The following is a 25,851-nucleotide window of genomic DNA, read 5'->3' as shown; positions in this document are numbered from 1 at the left end:
CAAAGTTCCCGACAATGAGCTGTTGGCGTCGTCGCGATCTGATAGAGAGCCCAACCCCTTACCCTTTCTATGGTACCATGTTATTTTGGAAGACGATAACTTTAATTTTTTTTTTTTCAATAATAACATATTTATATACAAGTAGTTTATGTTTATATTATAAATAAATTGAAGTATTCTTAGCTATATACACACTTCTAACAAAGAGAAAAAAAAAAAAAAGTTGAAGGGTTTTGTATAAAATTTAATTGCGTCCACCAAAAACATATTATTTTATGAGGACGAATTGCACTATTTGTTGACCATGAGAGTTCAAAAAAAGTATAAATTCGGGAACTCAATTAGGATGGCAGAAACCTCAGAGACTAAGGAACAAGCCGATGATAACTAACATTACAAAGATCATGATCTAACCACAACTGGAAACCAGGAGGAGGAGAAACAAGAGGATGAAAGCCCAGACTTGAAGAATGGGCCTAGGCAGCCAAGCTATCTGCAGCACAATTAGATTCCTGATACTGATAGACGTGCTTGACTTGAACTTGCCAAGTTCTTCAGCATACCATGAATAGCCCGAACAATAGGTTCATTGGAATTACGGTGATTTCGTTATTTTTTTATGAGTTGGACAGCAGACAAGCTATCAACCTCCACTTTTTCCAGACGGCGAATACCTCCCTCCCAAGCAACCCGGAGGCCTTTTAGAATACCCCACAACTTAGCCTTCATAATAGAATGGGTTTTGTCTTTTAAGGTTTAGCATCTTCATGCTCGTGAACGTGAGTTAATTGTTTACATTGATTTCTCAAGTAATTTGTTAACGTCTCAATTTTATCCACTTGTTGCTTTATTTATTTTAGGGATAAGACTGAGTTTGGCATGTTTTAATATTTTGAGCCAATTTAGCCTGAGAAAACTAAATTAATTATAAATAATTTTTATCTAAAATATATGTTCATTATTATTTTGAATTGAAAAAATCTTAGTTGTTTCTTAAGTTATATGCTTAAATTACTTTTAAACTAGTTGTTTATTCGTGCGTTACAGGACTATTATTATTATTTTGATTATAAAATCAAGTTGATAGATATAATTTAATAAAATTTTTAATATTTAATATTTTAATTTATAAAATTTTAAAAAGTAATATCAAACTAATTATTTTTATTTTTTAAAATTCTAAAATTTTATTAATGCAATAATATAAAAATTATTTTAAAAATTATTTACTAATTAATTTTAATATTGTATAAATTAATATACCAATATAATTGATATTACTATTTTTTAGGATTAAAAAATTATTATATAATTAAAAAATTAATTTATTATTAATATATTATTAAAAATATAATTTAAGATGTTATTTTCTATAATTATAATTATTATCTAATTATAAAACTAATTTATTAGTTAATAAAATATTAAAATATAATTAATATGTTATTTTTTATTATTAGAGTCCGTATTTAATTAGGAATATAACTTATGAATCAATAAATTAATAGAAAAAATATAGAATTATACATAAGCTTGAATCTCATGTGTCAAAAGTAAGTACACACCTGGAAACAAAAAATTTTATGTGTTAAAAATTAAGCATATATATCAAAAAAATAGATTTTAAAAATTAATATATATAGATCATACAATTGTTTTAAGAATTAGTAAATTATTTCTTTTTATTTTATTAGAATCTTTTTTAATTTTTTTTTTAAAAAGTAACTCTCACTCTCATTTTTATTTTGATATAAATTAGCTTTCAAAAAGTTAAACAAAGGTTAAATTAAGTCAAATGATAAAATCTGGAGGCAAAATTAAACTTATTCTTTTTATTTTATTGTTTTAAATTTTTAATGTATTTTATATTATTCTAATTTTATATTCCACAAAGTTAATGGTGTGTGCTTTTTATATATTTTGTATTATGACTCATTTGTTTATATGTCACTATGAATTAGAACCAATTTTAGTAACGAGAAGTAATTAACAAAGAGTAACATGGAAAAATTAACACACATGATGAGAGTTAGGGTTATAATCGAACAAAGTCGAGCTAAATTTTGACAAGTTTGAATTCGATTTAGTTCAATTTATAGATCGGTGAAGTTATTATTTTTAAGCTTGTATTCAATTCATTTTAAAATTATCGAGCTTACTACTAGTTCAAGTTCGGTTCACAAATAGTTTATTGTGCTAAACAAATTAAGTTCGAGTTTAACACATTAAATAGTCATACAATGAAGAATATCAAGCTCGTTAAATATTTTTTATTCTTAATTTTTATTCTTATTATTATAAAATAAATATTATAGCTATTCTTATTATATATAATACATATATATTATATAGGAAATATGCATATACATATAAAATATAGATAATATATAGATATCCATATTATATTATATTATATATATATATATGTACAATATTTTAAATTTTAAAATAAAATTAGTTTGAATTTGAGCTCGAGTCAATAAACTAGCTTGCTCATGAGTCAAGTTGCACTATCTAAATGAACTGAGCTCGAACTTAAGCTCAAGTTCATAAGCTTACTTGCAAGCTCACGAACTAAATTCTATGAATTTTAAATTCAACTTGATAAAATTATCAAATTTGAAACAGAGCTCGATCTCTACTCGACTAATTTAAGGAACAACCTAAAAAAGAAAAAATTAGCTAAGCTTTGAACAGGTCATAAGTGTTAAAGAATATTTTCTGTTATTGAAGACCTGTTCTTATGCAGTCAGTTGTTTAGACCTATTCTTTAGGAATCTTTATATTTGTTTAGTTGTTTAGTACGTATCAGATATTCTGCTATTTTATAGGATTAGTTGTTAAACTATCCTTTGCTGTATTGCCTATTTAAAAGGCTTTATGATTATCAATAAATGATTCAGTTCGTATCTGTGGTATCAGAGCAGCTTGTATGCTTTGGATGCTTCACTTACACCTAGAAAGACACACTTTTCACCCTTATCATCAAGTTTCTTCCTTCTCTGATCTGGTACATGTGCAAATGCTATGCAACCGAAAACTTTGAAGTGATCTACTGCTAGTTTGTGTCCACTCCAGGCCTCCTTAGGTGTCATGTTTTGAACAAAAAAAATAGGACTTTTGTTCGACACATGAATGCTCCAGTTTACTGCTTCAGGCTAGAAACTCTTAGGAATTTTTCCTCTTGTCAGCAAGCTTGTCACCATGTTGAGGATGGTTTTATTTTTCCTCTCCGACACACCATTTTGTTGTGGTGTGTAGGCAATTGTAAGTTCCCTTCGAATACCTAGTGCATCACAAAAGATATCAAATTCTTTTGAGCAATATTCTCCACCACGATCAGTGCGGAGAGTTTTAATGGTTTTCTCCGTTTCCTTCTCCATACGAGCCTTAAAGCTTTTAAATGCACCAAAAGCTTTTGATTTCTCCTACAAAAAATAGACCCATGCCTTTCAAGAATAACCATAAATGAAAGTAATGAAATATCTTTTACCACCATTTGAAACAGGGTTTATTGGCCCACAAATGTCATAATGAACTAGCTCCAACGTAGTTTGTGCTCTCTACAACTTTTCTTGAGGAAATTTAGAACGATGTTGCTTGCCAACAACACATTCATCACAAATTTGAGAAGGAACAATAATAAGAGGAAGACCAGTCACCATATTTTTCTATTGAAAAGTCCTTAATCCACCAAAATTCAAGTGGCCATATCGAAAATGCTAAAGCCATGAGGGATCTCTTACTTCAGCTATTAAACAACATTCAATACTTTCAATTTTCAAAGGAAACAATCTGTTAGAACTCATTTGAATAACATCAATAACTCCTCTACAGGGATCATATATCTCACAAACACCATGTTGAATAGTTATTACATAACATTTTTCTTGCAATTGACCAGCACTTAACAAATTACTTTTCAAGTCAGGAACATAAAAAACATTGGAAATTGTCTCAATAAAACCATTTTTAGTTCTGATTTTAATATCACCCTTTCCCATTACATTAACAGTAGAGCAATCACCAAAACTCACAGTAGAATGAAATCCTTCATTTAAATAAGAAAAGAAAGATTTACTTCCACACATGTGGTTGGTGCACCCTGTATCCATATACCACTTATCTGAGTTATGCTCCTCATTGACTTGAACAACCATCAACAAGGTTTCTGCTTCATTATGTTCTGCAAAGTGTGATTTCTCTCATTTTTCTTTATCGTTAGGCAGCTTTGTATAAAATATTTATTACATCTAAAAGATCTCACCTTAGATTTGTCGAATCATCCTCTACCTTGAAATTGTTGATCATCTACTTTAAAATGTTTACTGCCATCTCCATTACTTTGGCTTATATTGGCTGGATTCCCTCTTTCTCTACCTCTACCTCTATCCCTTCCTTTAAAATTTGAGGAATGAGTAAAAGTAAAAGCCCTCAAAACTTGCTCCTCCGTAGACGAATTTCTGTTCATCTTTTGCTCATGCACCAATAAGGAACTCTGGAGTTCATCAAGGGAGAATGCATCAATGTCTTTGGACTCCTCAATAGCACATACAACATAATCAAATTTGGGTGCTAATGAACGCAATATTTTCTCAACAACAGCAACATCCTCCATCTTGTGACCATGAAAACGCATTTTGTTGGCTATCTCCATGGTCTTTGCAAAATAACTAGTAATAGATTCTCCATCCTTCATTTGCAAAGTCTCAAAATCCCTTCTCAAGGCTTGAAGCTGTGCACACTTCATTATGGAAGAGCCTTGATATTTTTTCTTCATTGAATCCCAAATATCCTTAGAGGTTTCTTTGCCAAGAATAGTTTCAAGGATAGATCGATCAATAGCCTGGAATAAATAATTTTTTTGCCTTCAAATCTTTCAACTTTAGCCCCTCCAGCTCTGCTTTTTGAGTTTATGTGAGTGCCACTCCATTATCAAGTGTTGTTGTACTTGATTCAACAACATGCCAATACTCCTTAGATCTTAAGAAGTTCTCCATGAGCATGCTCCAATGGTCATAATGACCATCAAAATGTGGAATGGCTGGCTGTACAAAATTTTCTGAAGCCATTTGAACAATGTCGTTCAGTCTCACTTGTCAGAAAAGATAAGAAAAATAAGGGTGCTCTTGTTTTTTTTAGGTGTGTGTTTGAACTCTCACAATCTCACTTGCCCTTTTTTTTTTCTTTTGGCTCTGATACCACTGATACAAACTGAACCATTTGAAGCAGGGTTTATTGGCCCACAAATGTCGGAGTGAACCAGCTCCAATGTAGCTTTGCTCTCCACGACTTTCCTTGAGGAAATTTAGAATGATGTTGCTCAACCCACTCACAAAGAAGATTATTACCGCTAGAGATGTCATTTTTTATGAAGAAAGAACTTGGGATTGGAGCGGACAACAGCTTTCTCCATTTATTTCTAATGAAGAAAATGATGAAGAATTGGAGGAATGCCTACAACAACAAAGTTCAGCAGTTTCAATACCTGAATATTCAACAAATATTGCTCCAAATGCTGCTGAAATTCCAAAAATAGCAGTAGAATCTCCTACTGCAGCTGAAACCAATCCTCGACGTGTTCAGAAAAGACCTTTATGGATGACTGATTATGAAGTATCTGGAATTGACCAAACTGAAGATCCAGTCACCCATTTTGCTTTTTTTGCTTATTGTGACCCTATTGTATTTCAGGAAGCTGTCAAAGATACAAAATGACAAAAAGAAATGAATGAGGAAATCAAGTCTATAGAGAAAAACAACACTTGAGAATTGGTAGAGCAGAAATCCATTGGTGTTATATGGATTTATAAAACAAAGCTTAACAAAGATGGAGAAGTTGACAAGTACAAAGCCAGGCTTATTGTAAAAGGGTACAAGCAAGAATATGGTGTGGATTAGAAAGAGGTGTTTACTCCAGTTGCAAGACTTGACACTATCCGTTTGGTATTGTCTCTAGCTGCTCTTAATTCATGGCAGATATATCAATTAGATGTGAAGTCGACATTTTTACATGATGAGCTACAAGAAGAGGTGTACATTGATCAACCCCTTGGCTATGTGAAACAAGGCAGCAAAAGTCAGGTATACAAACTGAAAGAGGTATTATAGATGCTTATTTCTCTAAAAATGGCTTTCTTCCCCATGAGCATATGCTTTTTACAAAGCTAGGGGATAATGGAAAAATTCTTGTTGTGTGCCTATATGTTGATGATCTCATATACAATGGCAATGATAGTGCTATGATTGCTGATTTTAAGAAAAATATGTTGAATGAATCTTATATGTCAGATTTGGGATTAATGCGTTTTTTCCTTGGTATTAAAGTTATGTAGTCACCTGTTGGTATATTTATTTCACAAAAAAGATATGCTCTTGAGATACTTGACAGATTCAAAATGAAGGATTGCAATCCAGTTAGCACTCCAACTGAATTTGGGATAAAGTTAATGAAAAATGATGGAGGGAGGAAGATAAATGCTACTTTGTACAAGCAAATCGTCGGAAGCTTGATGTATCTAACTTCTACAAGGCCTGACATCATGCGCGGTGTTAGTTTAATCAGTCGATATATGGAGAATCCAACAAAGAATCATCTCTTAGCTGCCAAAAGGATTTTTCGCTATTTGAAAGGTACAACTAATCATGGAATTTTATACAAGTCAGGAGCAAAAGAAAATTTGTTTAGTTTTTCAAATAGTGACTACGCTGGAGACATTGATGATAGGAAAAGTACATCTGGTTCTGTTTTTATGATAAGTTGTGGAGCTGTGTCATGGTCATTGCGAAAGCAACAAATTGTGACCTTATCAAGTACAGAGGCTGAATTTGTTGCAGCAGCCTCATGCTCTTGTCAAGCTATATGGTTGAGAAGGTTCCTTGAAACACTTCAAAACCAGTAAAAGGATCCAACAATTATCTACTGTGATAATGTTTCAGCAATTAAAATTTCGAAAAATCTGGTTCTATATGGAAGGAGCAAACATATTGATGTCAGATACCATTTTCTACGTGATCTTTGTAATGATGGTATGATAAATTTGGTGTTTTGCAAAAGTGAAGAGCAAGCAGATGATATTATGACTAAACCACTTAAGGAAGCAGTGTTTGTGAAGCTTAGAAGCATGTTGGGAATTTGTTCTTTGCAAGATGTAATTTCAGATTCTCATTAAACTGATTTTTGCAGATATCAGATTAAGGGAGGATGTTACAGAATATTTTCTGTTATTGAAGACCTGTTCTTATGCATTCAGTTATTTAGACCTATTCTTTAGGAATCTTGATATTTGTTTAGTTGTTTAGTACGTATAAGATATTTTGCTATTTTATAGGATTAGTTATTAAACTATTCTTTGTTGTATTGCCTATTTAAAAGCTTTATGATTATCAATAAATGATTCAGTTCGTATCAATAAGACATTTGACTCGTTTACAATCTTAACGAGTATAGTTACATGACTTTTTCTTATTTTAGGGTTTTTGAAAAAAAATCTTACTTTATGGTAAAATTTTATCAAATTTTTAATTTAGTATAGTTAAACTTTTTAAAGATATTATATTTATCCGTCAATGGATAGTATAGTGTAATAAAATAAAATTTATTTATCATTTCAACCTTAAAATACTAAGTAATTTTTTATTTTCAATTTTAATAAAAATTTATATTAAAATATTTACATTCCCTCACATATATTGTATATAGATATATTATAAAGGAGAATGTATTCAATTAAACTTTTTAAAGATTTTGATGGATTTTAAAAGTCATGGTGTATTCAATAATAACTTTAAAACATTTTGTATAAGTCATGAGGTATTCAATATTGAGTTTTAAAGATTATAAAATTTTTTTATAGAAATTATAGATATTCAATTACAGTTTTTATAAAGTTTCTAAAAGTAAGCAAGTATTGAAAAAATCACTAACTTTTATAGACACACACTTTAATATACTTTAATAATTTTTTTACATTGTTATGAGTAAAAAGTCTTAAGAACTCTATTTTACTTTTCTTTAAGATTTCAATATACTATTTTTTTTTAAAAACTATATTTTTTAAAAGCTCGTCTTTCTTTTCACAATATCGTTTTCATTCTCTTCACTATATTCTTCATTTTAAAATATAAAAAATTGGATGAAACGTAGAAGCTATAGATTATTAATAATAATATTTTCTTGTACCAAAGAACACAAAAAAGATTAATTAAAAAATTTAATTTAATTTTAAAAGAGGCCTTCATAAAAAATGTGAATTTAAATGAAATATTTAACAAATTATTTTGAGCAAACAACTCAATCATATATAGACTTTTAGGTTTTATTAGAAAGATATTTGGATAATTGTTTCTGCTGGTAAACATAATTATTATCGATTTAGGTGTTTATCAAATAATTGATAAATGTGATTGTTATTGGTTTAAGTATTTATCAAATAGATAATAAATAAAATATAGCGAGTATGACATGAATTTGATGGTTAATTGGAAACAAATTATTTTTCTTCAAGAATTATTGTCTTGAAAGAAAAAATAGTATTAATGTTGTGAGGTAAAAAATTTAAAAATGATATGAATTTGACATAATAATAAAATAAAATCCGTAATTTGCTTATGGAATTGCGAATAACATTTATGAAATACTATTTAAAATAAATTAAGAGAAAAGAATATGAAAAGAAATAATTAAATTTTTTAAATAACTAAATAATAAATAAATAATATAATATAATATAAAAATTTATAAAACTCTATCAATTTCTATAAAACTATTTTTGAATAAAAGTCATTTACTTAAAAAAATTTATAATTTTTTTTTAAATTTTAATTAAATAGAGCCTCCGAAATTGAGAATGCGTCACATTATTTCCTAAAAAAACACAAGTCAATTACTTATAAACCTAAAATAAGTATTTTAAAACTAAAAATATATTATATTAAGTTAATTACTATTAGGATTATCCCTTTTTTATTCGTTAATATTCATAACTATAGATAAAGTTTGCATAATAAAAGGAAAGAAATAAGAAAAAGAAAATCTAAAATCTAAAACCAGTAGTAGCTGCATAAATCATACATAATACACAGAGAGAAGAGTCGCTGTGGTATTGAAATTGAAAACCCTCCTTAGACCTTAGACGTTAGACCCTTGTCAGGCACCCAAAGGAAAAGCAGAAACACAAACACTTCCTCTCTCAGAAGAAAACCCTCTCTCTTTCTTTCTGCCTCTTTTGAAATTCTAATATTCCCTTTGCTTGTGTTCTTGGCAAAGCATAATAATTTTCTCTTCTTATTTGTTCAAAGCGTTTCTCTTTAATCGTATCGGAGATAGTTTGAGATAAATCTTATTATAATCAATGGAGCTGCTCCGATCCAATTTATCTCGTGTTCGGATTCCAGAACCCACCAATCGCATCTTTAAACATGAATGCTGCATCTCTTTCGACACTCCTGTAATCTTCTCCTTTTTTTTTTTTATTTAAATATTTAAAAAAATCGTTAGCTTATTGTTCTTTGAGTGTTTTACTTTGATGCTTGGCTTCACTTTTTTTTTTTTTAAAGATTTCTATTTGTTTAATGTGGAAATGAACTATTAAGTTTTTCCTTTTTATATTGATTGTGTAGCGCCAGGGGAAAGCACAGTGAAACTTTAAAGTTATTATTTTTGTGTGTGTTTGATTGATTTTTTATGGTTCCTGTTTATAGATTCCTGTGATGCATTAGATAAAGTCCAAAAAGCGAGAGTTGGATTAATTTAATCCAGTTCTTATTTAGTCAAGAAAGCTTATAGTTGTTATTAGAAATTCAATTCTTTCAACTTAGGAAAAATAACAAAGCTTTTCTGAAAGGAATTAAATTGTGACTAAATTGACGTGATTTTGTGAGAATTTCAATTGGTTTCAAACAATTCCTATGCTATTTTTTGATACATGTAGCAGAAAAGTAATTGGTTGAATTTGAATTTTATAGCTAGCTTTAGAATATTATCTAAAAGAAAAATAATTACAGTAAAAACTATTTTTTTCCTTGGCAATTTGTTGGTATACTTTCAGTGTAATGTCAATCTCATTTTTCATGTGATTGGTAGCTCGACTTTTTGGTGTTTTGATGGTGTCTTTTTATTATAATTGCAGAGATCTGAAGGTGGGCTGTTTATTGACATGAACACATTTCTTGCATTTGGGAAGGACTGCGTTGGCTGGAACTATGAGAAGACTGGAAACCCTGTTTATTTGCACATAAAACAAACGGCAAAGCTGATTCCTGAAGATAGACCTTCAAAAAAGCCGACTTTATTGGCTATAGGTAAATAGGTGTTAACTAGTATTTGGCTGCTTTTCCTATTTATAATGGAATTCTCTTATATTTTGTAAGTGTTAGTTTTCTTATACTTTACTCTTTAGTTGTTGGATTGGAGTACTATAATGAGAAATTACATGAATTTTAAGTATAAGTTGAATTGTTCTTGTAGTTTGATCAATACCCAATTTCAAAAATGCTTTCTGAGATTGGCTTGATGAAGTATAATGTTCCACATTTGTTAGAAAATGATTAAATTTCTGGTGTTTATAAAGGAAGGCTCGTAGCCCAATGACTTGGGATTAACTGTGGTACCTTTATGTGTATTTGTGTTGAGTATATGACCTCATTAATTGCAAATCATCTTTTACCACTGCCCATTGAAGGAAAATATTGCTGTAATGACAGAAATGTTTTCTGTCAGCCATTTTATCGGTATTAATAATTTCAGGAATCATTGGCTATTAGAGAAAAATATTTTAATATGCTTTTGCTTGTAGGTATTGAAGGGGGATTTGACAACAATGAACCTGACTATGAAGAAACTCACAGTATAGTAATATTGCCTGATTATGTTACTTTTGAATTTCCTTCTGTTGAGTTGCCAGAGAAGGTTAGCGTTGCTTATGCTTTATTTACTTGTTTTATTTATTTAATTACTAATGTGAAAATTCACTAGCCAAAGAAAGACCTTAATGTGATTGTTATTTCTTTTGAATACAGGTAAGATTGGCAGCTGATGCCATCTTAATGGCTGAAGGTGCAGAACGGAAGGAACAGCTTGCTGCTTGGACAGCTGATAAGAAGCAAATTAGTTCATATGCAATGAATTTACAACAGATTGACAATGGTGTTATTGTTCCTCCATCTGGGTGGAAATGTTCGAAGTGCGATAAAAAAGAGAATCTGTGGTTGAATCTTACTGATGGAATGATCCTTTGTGGACGGAAAAATTGGGATGGAAGTGGCGGCAACAACCATGCTATTGAACACTATAAGGAGACAGGTTACCCTCTTGCTATAAAGCTTGGGACAATTACTGCTGATCTGGAAGCAGCAGGTAATGCCATTTCGCATTAAAAGAAGGGAAATTTCCTGATCTTTTTCCAAATTCTTTTATTTTATTATTTATTTATTTTTATGTTAGCATGTACTTATTAAGGATTATAAACTCCTAACTGCAATTATCAACCAGTTTTTTTGAGTCAACAGTTATTTTACTGAGCATAATATTAAGATCGTATATAGCTGCTTATGCTTGTATTTGACCATTTAAGTGAAATGATTTTAATATATGCCATGAAGAAATGTCAAAGGTAGAAGAAATGTCAAGGGTAAGTTTTAGGTTGTTAAAATAGCTATGCAGTTTGTCATAATATGGCTAAAGTTGAAATAAGTTCTTTATTAAGTAAAAATCTAGACACAAATAATAATGCTTTTCCAAGGGCTTGAACTTGCTTTGTTGTTAACTAGTTATGTCGCCCTTTATAATTTGAAAGAAGGAACGGCAGTAAATGCAGGTAGTGGAGTTTGGAGGGTATAAAGAGTTACTTGGATAGGAGGCGATAGATATTTTAATTTTATTGAGTACAATGTCTAAGCCATTAAATATGGATGATTGGTTGTATTTATGTACACTAGGCAATGAACACTTGAGATAAATAGTTCAAGATTATTATAAGTTATATTGTGGAGTCTTGCATAACCATTTAATGGTGTTATAGCTTATAATTGAATAATCCTCTCTAACATAGAGTACAACACATGATTCTTAGAAACTAATGATGTATGGCCTTTGTAATTTGAAGAGAGAAATTTGACTAGTCTTTAGTAATTAAATATTCAATTTCCTAGTAGTTTCCTTTTAACTTTCTTTTGATGAACTGTTGTTGCATTTTCTTTGAACTAACCATGAGTAACGTGTTGTGGCAGCTCAGATGTATTTTCTTATCCAGAGGATGATAGTGTTTTGGACCCACTTTTAGCACAACATCTGGCATTTTTTGGTATTGATTTTTCATCGTTACAGAAGGTCAGTGTTTTCTGTGGGAATATATTTTAGCACATTTCCTAATGTAGCAGTAGCTATGTCAACTGTTATCCCTTCCATTATTGTGCGTTCTATCATTTTTCCTTCTTCATATGTGATTTCATGTTTCATAAATAATTTTATGCATTTTTAGTGTGTTTGCAAAAGCAATGAGATTGTAAACACTTATGTCATGACCATCTTTTTCCCTCTTCATGATAAGATGGGAAATTACATTGATGATTGACCTTAAAATTTGGTAGAAGTTTTGAGAATTGAATATTTTTCTTTTCATTTGTAATTGCTATCCTTATTTTCTCATGGCCAAATTAATGATTTAAAATTAGAGAAGACTCGTATAATTCTCCAGAGTCTAAATCTAAGCTCGCATTTTCAATTCTTTCATTGAGAAGAAGAGTTATTGGCACATTTTTTAATTTGTTGACTAAATTTTTTTCTTGCTTCTACTTGTGCTTTTACACAATTTTAAAGAAGTGGGTTTGAGCATTTACCAAAAGAAATGAGAAAGAAATAGGCTACTCTTACTATTTTTTAGTTCTCCAATATTTTATTGGTTTGATTTTTGGCCAGCTGAACAATTCTTTGATAACAAAATTGTTTAATGTCTATTTGAAAGAAGTCTGTTGATATAGGAGCATGACATATGATTTCAGACCAGGAAGAGCTATACCATTATGCAATATATGGGCTTGCTAGGAGAAGAAGAAAAAATACCTAATGGACACTGGTTTGCATAGCATAGCTGGCCTGGATGTACGCATGTTCTTAAGATTTATCAGGCCAATTGGTGATTACCAATTATGCTTGTACTTGAGTAATTCAGAACTTCTCTTTTAAGTTGTAACTTGACAAATTATCTTACTATAGTATTTATAATGTCAGTTGTACAAATTGTTGTTAGATTTTTCTTTCATGTATGTAGATATGTTTCATTACCAACAAACTCTTTAAACTGAAAACCTTGGAATTGGAATAGTCATCAATTTCATTTTGATGTCATTTTGGAATTTTACTATTGAATATGCTCTTAGGTTTTGCACTTGGAAAAGCCAATGTTTTGTATGAAGTATACTAATTATTAGAAGTTGTATTTATCCCACATCGCCTAGTTACTGGTTGTTATGATGTATATATGTGGATTAGGCACCCTCTTCCTTCGAGCTAGCTTTTGGGAATGAATTCTATCCAAGCTCATTTGTCATGGTATCAAAGCTGCCTTTTGTTTGTGATGATGGGTTTGGACCCGGCCTGTTTGTATGTCACATTAAGCGTGAGAGAGGGTGTTAGAAGTTGTATTTATCTACATCACCTAGTTACTGTTCTGTTATGGTGTATATATGTGGATTGGGCACCCTCTTTCTTTGAGCTAGCTTTTGAAAATGAGTTCTACCCAAGCCCATTTATCACTAATGAAAGTCAAAAATGATGTTGGGACTTTAGTTGTAATACAAAGAATTTCATGGGGTTGTATTTGATTTAGGAGACAAAATGATCTTGAAATTTTAAAGTATAACTTTTTTGGAATTTCTAGAAATTTTGCACTTCCTAGGGGTGGTCCTTCAGTATCATATACTTCTACACTGATCCATCGCTTAAAGATTCAGGTTTGACTGAAAATTGGTATGTCTTTCTTGTTTTCAGACTGAAATGACAACTGCTGAAAGAGAACTTGACCAGAATTTCAACTTTGATTGGAACCGAATTCAAGAAAGTGGACAGGAATTGGAACCAATTTTTGGACCAGGTTACACAGGACTTCGGAATCTTGGCAACAGGTGATGTTGGTCTTACAGAGTGTGAATAATGAATTAATTTGATGTTGTTCCTAACTTTTTTTTCTTGCAGTTGCTACATGGCAGCAACAATGCAAGTTGTATTCTCAACAAGATCCTTTTCTTCACGGTTAGTTTACTTTAGTTGCATTGGTTTCACAAACATGTATGTAAATGTATACACATGCAGGTAGACATGCATATGTATTTGTTTGTATTTGCAGTTTTCTGCATGTGTGGATTAGATATTAATAATTCATTTGGAATTCATGCATCTTATTTACTTAGTTATCAGAAATTACTATTCTCAATTTGATTCTTACAATTTGATTTGATTTCCTACCTTTGTGAGTTAAATCGTTAGACTGAATCACAATGTACATGGGCCATGGCCAAATCAAGCGAATTGCTAATGAATCGGGCAAATCAATGTGAACTGGTTGATTCTTTATTTATCAAGCCTATAGGAGCCTATATATCTAGCGTTCAAAATTAACTTCAATTTCATTATGATAATAGCAGCTAAACCATTTCCAAAGTAATTTGAAATGGGATTATTGATAGAAAAAGAAAACAAAATTTCACATACTTGAATAGTAACAGAACCAAACAAACTCTTTCTGTTGCATGCATTTGCATCTTCTACTTGTATCCTGACATTCCCCCAAGAGTATACAGCCTTATAATACATTTATTAAAATGATACGAGATGTATGTTTCAATGTCCATTTGATTTATGTAAGCGTATATATTTTAAAAGATTGAACACGGTGAGGACTTGAACCTACTTTTCTTACTTTAAAGTTAGCATGTTTCTGATTGGCCATCTAATTACTATATATTTGATGTATTTTGTTTGTTTTAGATGAATTTATATAATATGTTTTTAATTGATTTTGAGAATTTGTATTGAATCCAATGATTTGATACAATTTTCGATTCACAAGATAAAGATTTTGATTCTTGGTTTAACATCTATACTTATTTGTATCTGCTCCTTGTTTCGATTATGTTACTAGATACTATGCCAATCAGAGCTTAAAAACAGCATTTCAGATGGCTCCTGCTGATCCAACTTTAGACTTGAATATGCAGTTGTAAGTAATGTGCATTTCTAATGCTATTGTTTCTAGTGATGATGAATTTTGTTATTGTTGCTAATTATAAAGTGAACTGAGCACAGTAAATCTATAATTCTGCAACTAAGATTAAATTTATAATATATGTACAAAAAGTTTATACTTGTATAAATTTGCTTGACCTTATTCTTCCCAACTTTTATAGTTTATACATATTTCATGTTGGTAGCTTTCCCATTTTTCTTTTGTCTTTCGTGTTATTTCCTTTTAATTTCTTCAAATTATCAACTTATATTATTATCATTATGAACAAACTTTGTCAATTTCCTAAGTAACTGTGTTGATGATATATATTAATATAAATCCTTATGCCTTGTTTTCTAAATGGAAGAGCAAAACTGGGACATGGTTTGCTATCTGGTAGATATTCAATTCCAGCATTGGAGGTATGGAAAACGGAGCAATTTCATCTCCTTCATTACATGGCTTTCTTTTTCTGGTACCTTATGTTTTTCCCTTTCTGTCCAGAAAGATGATAATGCAAATGCTGTAACCTCAACAAGCTCTGTAAGCTTTCTGTCTTTACTTTTTGTGAACTTGTTTGGTGTAATATGAATAACATAATTGGATTGCTGATGAATGATCCAATTTGAATTTTCTTTTAGAACAATATCTTTTTTGGTCAGTACAACAAAGTGAATTATAGTAATATTAATGCTAAAAACTGCCAATACATCAAACAACTGAAAAGCAAATCTGCAAAAGGTAACTATGAGACTAATTTCAGGAACCTAGCACTCTTAATTCATTACTGTTAATAATTCCGAGCATAATGGAACATTTAATCCACTTATCGACTTTATCTGGATTTGGACTTCCTGGCTGGAAAACAATTAGATTCGTTATCTTTCAAATATGAATAAATGGTTGCAATAGAAGCTAGTCTTCTCATTCTGCTCTTCAAATTCTTCTCCTTAGCTTTTCTGCAAAATTAACTGGCCTCTTTGTTCCATTTTAAAACTCCATGAATAATGTCTTAGCTTTAAGCACTCGGCCACACAAGAATAAAGAATGTGCAACAAAGAATAGCTCGGAAATAGTTTCAGTTCCATATCCACAGAGTCCACATTGGGAAATAGAAATAGAAATAGCTCTGCATTTGCATAATTTTTCCCTTGTAAATAATTTTGCTTCATAGCAACTCAATCTATGAAGCTGTGCCTTGGAATCCGTTAGACCCCATGCTAGCTTTGGCAAAGACACTTGTTCCTGAGAACCTCCAAGTGCTCTTCAGGCACTTGAAACAGTAAACAATTCCTTTTCCTCTAACTTCTGCCTGATGCAAACAGATACATCCTCAGAAACTTTAACATTCTAATGAACTTCCATGCTTGAAGAGTCCTATCATCTTTATGAGCAGGTAAATCTCAGTTATTATTCCTTCATAAATCACCAACTTTAGTGGCTTTGTGGATGTGATCTTAATACCTGTAATACCTGTAAACTTGAGTAAGAAAAGTTATGAATCCACAGATTAAACAAAAAAAAGTGTCTTTGCCATCTTCTAATATGTACTCAAAACAGTTACCTCATCTCTGGCCTTTGTTGCAGAAGACGACTCCAAACCCAAAGGTTTTGTAATTACCAGAAGCTTAATTAAAGCATACTAGCTATAATTCAAGAGGCCCTAAGACAAAGAGTGACTTTATCAATTACCAGATACCACTTATGTTTGGCAATAACAGCTAAATTCCAGCATTTTGTACTGTTACTATTGATTTCCAATGCCTCCTTCTAGAACAATTTTTTTTAGAACCTTCCCCCTCTTTTGCTCTAATTGGCTGGGATTTAGCAAGAATTTCACGTTTTTCCATACCATTGCAAATTATGGTTTAAAAGCAAGTGGCTTTTTCATATTTCTTCATACACTACTTGATGGATCTGGTAATTATATATCTATATGCTTTGGTTTTCTTGACATGTTTTTCCTTCTCTTATTTGACCACTATTTTTATTCCCTTTTCTTTGTGTTTTCTGCAAATTTTAGAAGCAGGAAGGTATACCCCCTCGGATGTTCAAAGCAGTAATTGCTGCCAGCCATCCTGAATTTTCTTCTATGAGGCAACAGGTACATTCACAATAACTATTATCTCCTCAGAAACTAATATTCTGGTTGCTTACTATAAATGTGAATTCCTTTTAAAAGTCGGATTTAAAAAAAAAGAAAAGAGCTGCCTAAAAGGATTCCTTTAAGCCATATGGAAAATTTAACTTGATTTATTTATTTGTTTGTTCTTCTTATTCTTAGTTTTCTTATTATTATTATTGGAGGATGAAGTTGACAGAATATTACCTTTTTGTTTTTGGTAAAAGAAAAAAGGAATAGACAACTTATGGTCTAACTTATTTGTTGCTTCTATGATCAGTTTTCCGTCAAGAAAAACTTCGACACTTAAATTTTCTGTTATTTGTCTCCCACAAAAAGATGGTAAATCTGGGGAACAATGCCATTTTTTACTGTGGCTTTAAGACTGTACTTATGGTAGTTAGGAAAGCAACAGCGATCTTTTTTCAGTAAAACTTAGGTTAGGTGATTAAACAAACCCCACTGAGATTTAGAAATTTATAAATTCTTTGTGAAGCATATGCATTCCATTGAATTCTTAGTTATTCATCCACATAACGATAAATGTGGAATCTACTATCTAGCTGAAAAAAAAAAGAACTTCATTAATAAGGCCATGCTTACCAATATAATTAAGAAAATAGCTAGTATTATGGTTCTTTAATTAGATATCCTTTAAAAAGGAGGAAAGATGTATTAACTGAGTTGTTGAAATTAATATTTTTAAGGGGATAATGGTAGGAAAATTGTTTTGATCCCTCTCAACAACCAAAACTCAAATGCTTTTACAAATAGGATTTATTTATGATTACTTTAACTCTAATTAATCGTTGTGTTTTTAGTACAACTGATATGCATTTTGATGATAAATCACTTCACACCTTAGTACTTAATTATAACATATGATCAAATTTGTTGAATTGAAATGCATAAGCCTTTAACTTAATGTCCAATAAATAATGACAATTTTGTATCTGTAGCTCTAAATGTTGGAAAACTAAAGAAATTTCGAAAAGCATTGACGATAGAATTGAATGAAAAATCAATTATAAAATTGCTACTTTTTGTAACTTGAGTAGTTCAAAGTGTTGGCAAGTGGCAACTATGCTTCTAAAATATGACATCTTACTGAGAATGTTTATAATTACAGTAGTAAATCAATCTTGAAGTGAAAATTCCTATAGTATTTACATAATTATTCTATATATTAAGTGGCATTTTCTTTATGCAAAGTATATTTTTTATTCATGATATAAATAATTAATGGTCATATTGATTTTGACCCGACTGGGTATAATTTTTGGCTCTGCTGCTGTAGAGGTTGTCATATTTCCAATATATAAGCATGGTTCTGGCACAGTGAAGGCATTGTTTAGATGGGGAAAGTAACTTACAATCATTGCTAGCTTAAGAACTGCTTTGGTCTGTATTAACAAAAACCTTTGTATAGGATGCACTGGAATTCTTCCTACATTTCCTTGACCAAGTTGAACGTGCTAATGGTGGGAAGACTACATTGGATCCTTCAAGGAGTTTCAAATTTGGTATTGAGGAGCGTATCTTGTGTTCATCTGGAATGGTAGCTTATAATAAAAGGCTCGACTATATTCTTTCTTTGAATATTCCACTACATGAAGCTACTAACAAAGGTGTGTTTCTTCATTCATTAATTTTCTTTATAGTTTCTCTGAAACATATCTCTGGAGTATTTTTTGCTAATTTAAGTTTTTGGGAATTTAGAAGAACTTGCAGCCTTCCAAAAACTGAAAGCAGAAGGGGTTTCAAAAGGGAAAGATGTGTAAGTACAAATGGTTTTGTTTTCCTATCTTAGTTGTCAGACTTTTGCTTAGCATATTTACTTCTAACAGATCAAGTGAAGAAATTGTACGCCCACGAGTACCTCTAGAGGCATGTCTAGCTAGCTTTTCAGCTCCGGAGGAGATACAGGATTTTTACAGCACTGCTTTGAATGCTAAGACAACGGCTGAGAAGTAAGCTTTATTTTGCGTCTTAAGTTTGAAAAGGTGAAGAAAAATTTTGCTGCAAGAGTTCAGGTCATTTAAGTAAAATTGAACCCTCTACAGGACTGCTGGTTTAACTTCATTCCCTGAATATCTGGTATTACACATGCGGAAATTTGTTATGGAGGAAGGATGGGTGCCTAAAAAGCTTGGTAAATTTTTTAGTTCTTTTCGTTGCTTTTCTTGCAATACGCTGGTTGTCCTAAACGTGTATTATAGCACATTGATTTACTGCTCTTGTTTGTTGTCTCGTTTTCTTCTAGATGTCTATATAGATGTTCCTGATGTCATAGATATCAGTCACATGCGAAGCAGGGGCCTTCAACCAGGGGAGCAGTTGTTGCCAGAGGGTGGTATGTTATTGTTCTAGAATTCTCAAATTCCTTGGTTTTTATGCCTAAAGATGATGGTTAAATAACAATGATAAGTGTGGCAATCTACTTAAATTATAGAATAATTTTTGTAGTATTTGAGCTCTCTTTTGGGTACTTTATTAGAGTGCAACTGTTGTATAATGGAACTTCTAGTAAATGTTTAAGTGCATTTCTTCTGTTGTACATCTCACTATGGTGTTATACATGTGGAATGATAATCAACTAGCAGGTCATAACAAGAATAATGAATTTGGGAAATTGGCAGGATGTAAGTCTTGAGGTCAACATTTTAGCTTTTGAGACCTTTATTGAGCTTGTTAGAGGGTTGAGAAAATTGTATCACCTGTGTAGATTATGTTTATTGCCATGTGAGACCTTTTACATTAGTTGCAGAGAGTTGTCCACTGGTACTGCAGTCTTGTTGCTGTTTGTGATGTTTGGGTTCTTTAGGAGATTGGATTCCCATGTGTTGCATTGGTTCTTCCAAAATCAAACTTTGCCTCACTTTTGGAGCTGGTGGGATTAATAAGGTGGACCGTTGGAGGGGCAAAACATTGTATTTAAAGCTTAAGGCAGATCCTCATTATTAGTCTCCAACATCTGCTTATGAATTTTTTTATTTTTTCACAACATATAGTTATTTGAGTCTCCTACTTGCGGCCCACTGCACGGATAAAGAGTTATAGATGACGTTTATGTTTTATGATCATGGGCTCCTTCCCTTAATATCTTTTTTTTAATTTCTTCATCTTTGTTACTCTGTTTTTTGTTCAAATGGTATTTTTCTTCCTCTCGTTAATTGACATTTTTCTTGTATGTTATATCTGTATTGCACAGTTTCTGGGGGTGAGGTGGAAGCAAATAAGATTGTGGCTAATGAGGATATTGTCTTCCAGCTTCGCTCGATGGGGTTCAACCATCTTTACTGTCAGAAAGCTGCTATAAATACCTTTAACACTGGAGTAGAAGAGGCAATGAATTGGTTACTTTCTCACATGGATGATCCAGGTATTCAATTATAGTATTACTTGGACAAGTGGCTTCATGGCTGCAGAAAGCATTTACATCCTATTGGCATGTCATCTTCCTGAGAGTGATGCAAGTTGTGTGGTGATAGTATGTTGTATGATTAAAGCATGTTTTCTTACAGACATAGATGCTCCTATTTCTCAAGAGGGGACTGAGATCGTTGATCAATCCAAAATTGATACTTTGATCTCATTCGGATTTCAAGAGGAGATTGCTCGAAAAGCACTCAAGGCGTCGGTAATATTTCTCTAGCTTATCATTTTGTTAGTACCTATATAGCATAGAGGTATCGTAGTTGACTGTGTTGTCCTACGATCACTGTAATCTTTGCGTTGTCCTTTAATGCCTAAATTTCACAGGATGGTGACATTGAGAAAGCAACAGATTGGATATTCAACAATCCTGATGCTTCTGCTTCATCTGATATGGATGCCACTACTCCAAGCACCACGTCTACCGCAGATGATACCGTACTTCCTGATGGAGGAGGGAGTTAGTTTCTTGATCCTTGCATATTTTTTGGATTTATCTATATCCTTGTCTTGTTTGTAAACTTGCTTGCTCGTTCTTTCTTGCTGTGTGGCTGCGTTCTACCTTTATTCAACTAATATGAATCTACATTATGTACTGGATTATCTTTGCTTGAATCATTTTCCATTTGGTATCTAGTGTAGTTTGGTCTCACAAGTTTCTCTATGACCCCAACCAAAGTTTAAGCAGGCTAAAAGTGTCCATAAGGATATGGTTGGCTATCACATGATAATGTGAGGATTACAATGATAATTTTTGCAGCATATGAAGTCTTACCATGTGCTGCCTCACAACAGTGATGTTAAGATATGTGGGTTATAAAATATTAGGACTAGTTAAGGTTTAAACTTTTCTGAGTTATTATTTTTTGCTTCGTTATCTGTTAGGTATAGTTTCTGGGAATTATTTCTTATTTTGCGAGTTGTGATTGCTCCCGGGCTGCCTGATAATCACTAGCAAGTGCTGAACTTGGAACATACATATTTCCTCTTTGCTAGTTCTTATCAATTTACTACTGCTGTTGATTCTCTAAATCTTGTAAACGTGCTCAAATTAAAATGGTGGATTTTTGTACTTTACACGCAGGATACAAGCTTTTCGGAATAGTGAGTCATATGGGAACCTCTACTCAGTGTGGTCATTATGTTGCTCATATCCTTAAAGGTGGGAAATGGGTAATTTTCAATGATGATAAGGTTGGGGTTTCTGTAAACCCGCCGAAGGACATGGGATATTTGTATTTTTTTGAGAGGCTTGACGACTAGACAGAGACACTTAGAAATCTCACTGTTAGTTAGGAAAAAATAACATTCAGCAGCAGAATTATTTTAAGCATCTTATGGCGATGCGTTTTTCTGGCCCTTGGCTCTGTTGGCAATTCTTAATCTGTCGGCCTGATTGCTATTTTGCAACTTTTGAATGTCATTTAAATTCCTTTTCCCATATTCATTTTGTTTAATTAAAAAATGAAAATAAATTGTTATATGATTGTCTTGGCTTTTTTTTTCCTCTAAATATGGCCTGATTGCTCTTGGATTATGTGGGATGTTTAGCATTTTTCCTTAGTAAGGTATATCGGAGTGGGGCTGTAAATGAACCAACCGTCTCGCAAGCTCGAATTGATAAAAAAATTCATTCGAGATCATTCGTTAATTTAAATGAGTGAAGTTCGAGCTCAATTTCGAGTTCGGTAATTTTATCGAGCCGGGTTCAAATTTAACAGAGTTTGGTTTGTTACTTCGCGAGTCTGCTTGTTTAGCGACTCGCGATCAGGTTCGTGAATAGGCTCGTGAGCTTAAGCTCAAGCTCGATTTGTTTATAAAGCTCGTGAACAGGTTTGCAATCTGATAAATTCGATAAGTAAATTTGTGACTAAGCTCGTTTATAGGCTCGAGTTCGAATTCAAAATAATAATATAACTATAGTATTTAAATATAGCTATCACTATTAGTACGAACTGCAACAAAATAATAAATAAATTTTTATTATAATTTAATAAAATAAGTATTTTTTAAATTAGATAAAAATATGGCTATTATTACAGTTTTTATTTTATTTATAAATTATTGTATATTATAAAATTTAATTATATGTTTATAATGGTAAAAATACTTGAAATGCAAAAAAATAATTTCTTATTAAAAATTTAATTAGTATATAATAGGATGATTAACTATGTACTAGTGTAGAAAGAAAAAAATTAAAATTGTGTTTAAATGAATATAGTCTGTGGTAATTACTATTACTGCGAAACTTTTATATATATATATATATATATATATATATATATATATATATATATAATATTTTCTTTTCAATACCATGCTTTTAAGTTTTTAGATATCTCATATTTGTCCAATTCGAATTTTTAAATCAATAGAGCAGAGTGTCGATGTTGGATCATATAGTTTTTCTTAAAAAAATTAATTTAATTAAAATTTTGGATGGAATTTACGTTTATATTTATAAAAGGTAATCAAATTGAAAGCTAAACTTAAATAAATCAAAATTGTAATTTATATAAGTTAATATATTATTATGAAAAACTTTAACTACTTTATTATATTACACTTCTACTATTTTGTATTTTAAAATTTATTTTAAATTTTGTAAATATTATTCACTAAAAGGTGAGTGCTACTAAAAAATTAAATTGTAAGTTCGTCTATATGCTCTTTTAAATTAATATAAATTTGTGATATATTTAGTATGGTCTTTTTGCAATTTTTATGCATTGTTGGTCTACAATTTTATTATTCATGTTGTTTTAGTAATATTTTTTTTACATATTTTGTTATATTTTTAGACGTTGATGTTGATCATTTTTATTACAAATTTGAATTTTTTTATTTTTTTACTAAATTTGATACTTTCATCATTTCTTGCTATATTTTTGAATGTTGCTATTAATTAAATTAATTATTAAAAAATGTCTAACAAGCTTGAGATCGAGCTTCAGTTGGAGCTCCAATTGTGTTTAATAAGCTCAAATTTGAACTTTTCTCGTTATGCAACTACTTAATGAATCAAATTCAAACTGAACTCAAGCTATTCATCGAATCGAGCTAGTTGCGAACTAAGCTCGAGCTATTTGTGAGGCTAATTATTTTCAAACAAGTCGAGCTCGAGTTCCATTCTAAAAGCTCACATCAAACTCGCATCGAACTCGAATCACTGTTACAATTAAACAAATCAAGCATGAAATTGTTGTGTTCGGCTCAGCTTGAATCGATTTCAGGTCCGTATTCGAAGACTTGCGTTTTGAGATAGGATGTATTAGTAAGGTTTCCATGACCGCTCGCATTGGACAAGACGCCATAGCATAAGGACTTTGCAAACGACTTCTATTTTTCCAAATCTACAGAATTTTAATGTTTCATAACACTGGATTTGACAGGTTTACGAGTGAGTCAAATACTACTCTTTCTATTTTAGTATATTTATAAGTAATCAAAGTCGGGTCAAATAAAAATTTGAGGTGGTTAAACCCTTCTATATATATATATATATTGTGATTGAGTCAAGTTGATCCCGAGTATGTTATCAAGTCAAAAATAAGACTTGATCGAGTATATTTTTATTCAATCATCTTTGTGATTGTGAGCCACATTTGATTTAATTTATAGCCTTTTATAATAGAAATGTATTATAAAAATTATTTAAAATTTACTTTTCTTACTTTTAAGATGTCAAATTACTAATTTGATTATTGTGTTCGGATTTATAATATAAATCTTTTTCAATTGATGATATAGTTAAATTAATTATTCTTTCTCATAACATGGTTAAATATAAATAAAATTTTAATAATTTTAGTTTTTCTTTTAAATCATCGCGATAAAAATAGCTAATAGTATTTTTTAAGATATCCATATATTTAGAAAAAAAGTTATTTTTTTATAAAATTTAATTTTTAATTGGATTTTGTATTTTTTGGTTTATAGTTTTTTTATAATTTTTAATATTGAAATAAATACAAACCATTAGTATTAGAAAGCACACATATTTTAGAAAACTTATCAAATTTAAATAATTTTTTTAAATTATCATCGTCAAGTAGTTTTAATTTAAAAATCTAATATAGTTAACATAAATTTTTACGAAATAGATTATTAATACTAATTATTATTTCATAAATAAAAATTGTTTAGAGTCTTAACAAAATTAAAATTCTATAAACTATATATATATATCACAAAATTAGAATTTTTTTATTTATTGAAATGTTAAGCATAAATAGTCTTTGCCTTGAGCCGGGTCAATGTTTCCTACATCTAGAAATGTAAGCTGATGGAAATCTTTTTCGGGAAATGCATAAATAAAAATATTTATTATGAAATTATATTTGATGTACACCAATAAGTATATCAATTACAACCAGCTGGGCAAAACAAATATTCTTTTATATTTAATTATAAAATAGAAATACAAGGTTTTGATAAGTATCATTTACCTAAACAGTTATTTAATAATAATAATAATAATAATAATAGACATGGTATATTTAATTGTACTTAGTATCCTTTTAGAGTGTTCCATTTTAAGGCAAAGACTTGTGTTATGGGACCAAGTCTTTGATACAACGCCTATCTTATTGTTGGGTCTGTTAGTTTTATTTGTCAATTCATTTTATTTACTTTTCTTCGTCTCCACTGAGACAAAACTTCTAAGAAGACAACATGGAATTAGAAGACTAAAGGGCTGTCTGAACGGCCAGAAATTCCATTGATGTAGCGAACGCGAAGTGGGAGTCGTCACAGTAAAAGTCGCGTCAACAGAATAATTGGCACTCAAAATTATATCTCCCTCCTGATTTCCATTTTGCATTTCCAGCATGCTTAATAGTCTAAAAAATCCAGACATTTATGAAAATTCGTTATTTTAATTCAATTTTTTTTAAAATTATTAATTTAGCAATGATTTAGTCTAGTGTAATTTTAATTAAGTTAAGCTACTGGTCAAAATTAAGCAATGTGAATGATAATATGTCATTATGACCTATTAATTTAGATTTTTCATTTCCTAATTAGCATATGATAACTAGCTCTATTGGGCCAAAATCGCACTAAATTAAT

General features: G+C 30.8%; 2 protein-coding genes across 2 annotated transcripts; one reads left to right on the top strand and one right to left on the bottom strand.

Moving 5' to 3' along the window:
* Positions 1–3,158: 3,158 nt before the first annotated feature.
* LOC107261771 lies at positions 3,159–5,072 on the bottom strand. Its single transcript, XM_048379704.1, has 4 exons — positions 4,929–5,072; positions 4,294–4,846; positions 3,747–4,186; positions 3,159–3,428 (listed from the first exon to the last, which is right to left on the bottom strand). Exons 1-4 carry the CDS (start codon positions 5,070–5,072, stop codon positions 3,159–3,161), a joined length of 1,407 nt encoding a protein of 468 aa, XP_048235661.1.
* A 3,987-nt stretch (positions 5,073–9,059) lies between these two features.
* On the top strand, positions 9,060–22,261 carry LOC8282931 (ubiquitin carboxyl-terminal hydrolase 14). The gene is made up of 20 exons (XM_015723367.3): positions 9,060–9,449; positions 10,131–10,302; positions 10,797–10,909; positions 11,020–11,356; positions 12,234–12,328; positions 13,988–14,121; positions 14,192–14,248; positions 15,138–15,215; positions 15,589–15,643; positions 15,726–15,764; positions 17,245–17,325; positions 18,773–18,971; positions 19,063–19,120; positions 19,191–19,313; positions 19,407–19,495; positions 19,607–19,696; positions 20,555–20,725; positions 20,868–20,983; positions 21,106–21,238; positions 21,863–22,261. Exons 1-20 carry the CDS (start codon positions 9,354–9,356, stop codon positions 22,039–22,041), a joined length of 2,415 nt encoding a protein of 804 aa, XP_015578853.1. The 5' UTR covers positions 9,060–9,353; the 3' UTR covers positions 22,042–22,261.
* Positions 22,262–25,851: the final 3,590 nt, after the last annotated feature.

This window comes from Ricinus communis, chromosome 9 (assembly GCF_019578655.1).
Source record: "Ricinus communis isolate WT05 ecotype wild-type chromosome 9, ASM1957865v1, whole genome shotgun sequence".
Classification (NCBI taxonomy): domain Eukaryota; kingdom Viridiplantae; phylum Streptophyta; class Magnoliopsida; order Malpighiales; family Euphorbiaceae; genus Ricinus; species Ricinus communis.
The sequence above is the reverse complement of the archived record's forward strand: the minus strand, read 5'-3'. Positions and strand labels throughout refer to the sequence as shown.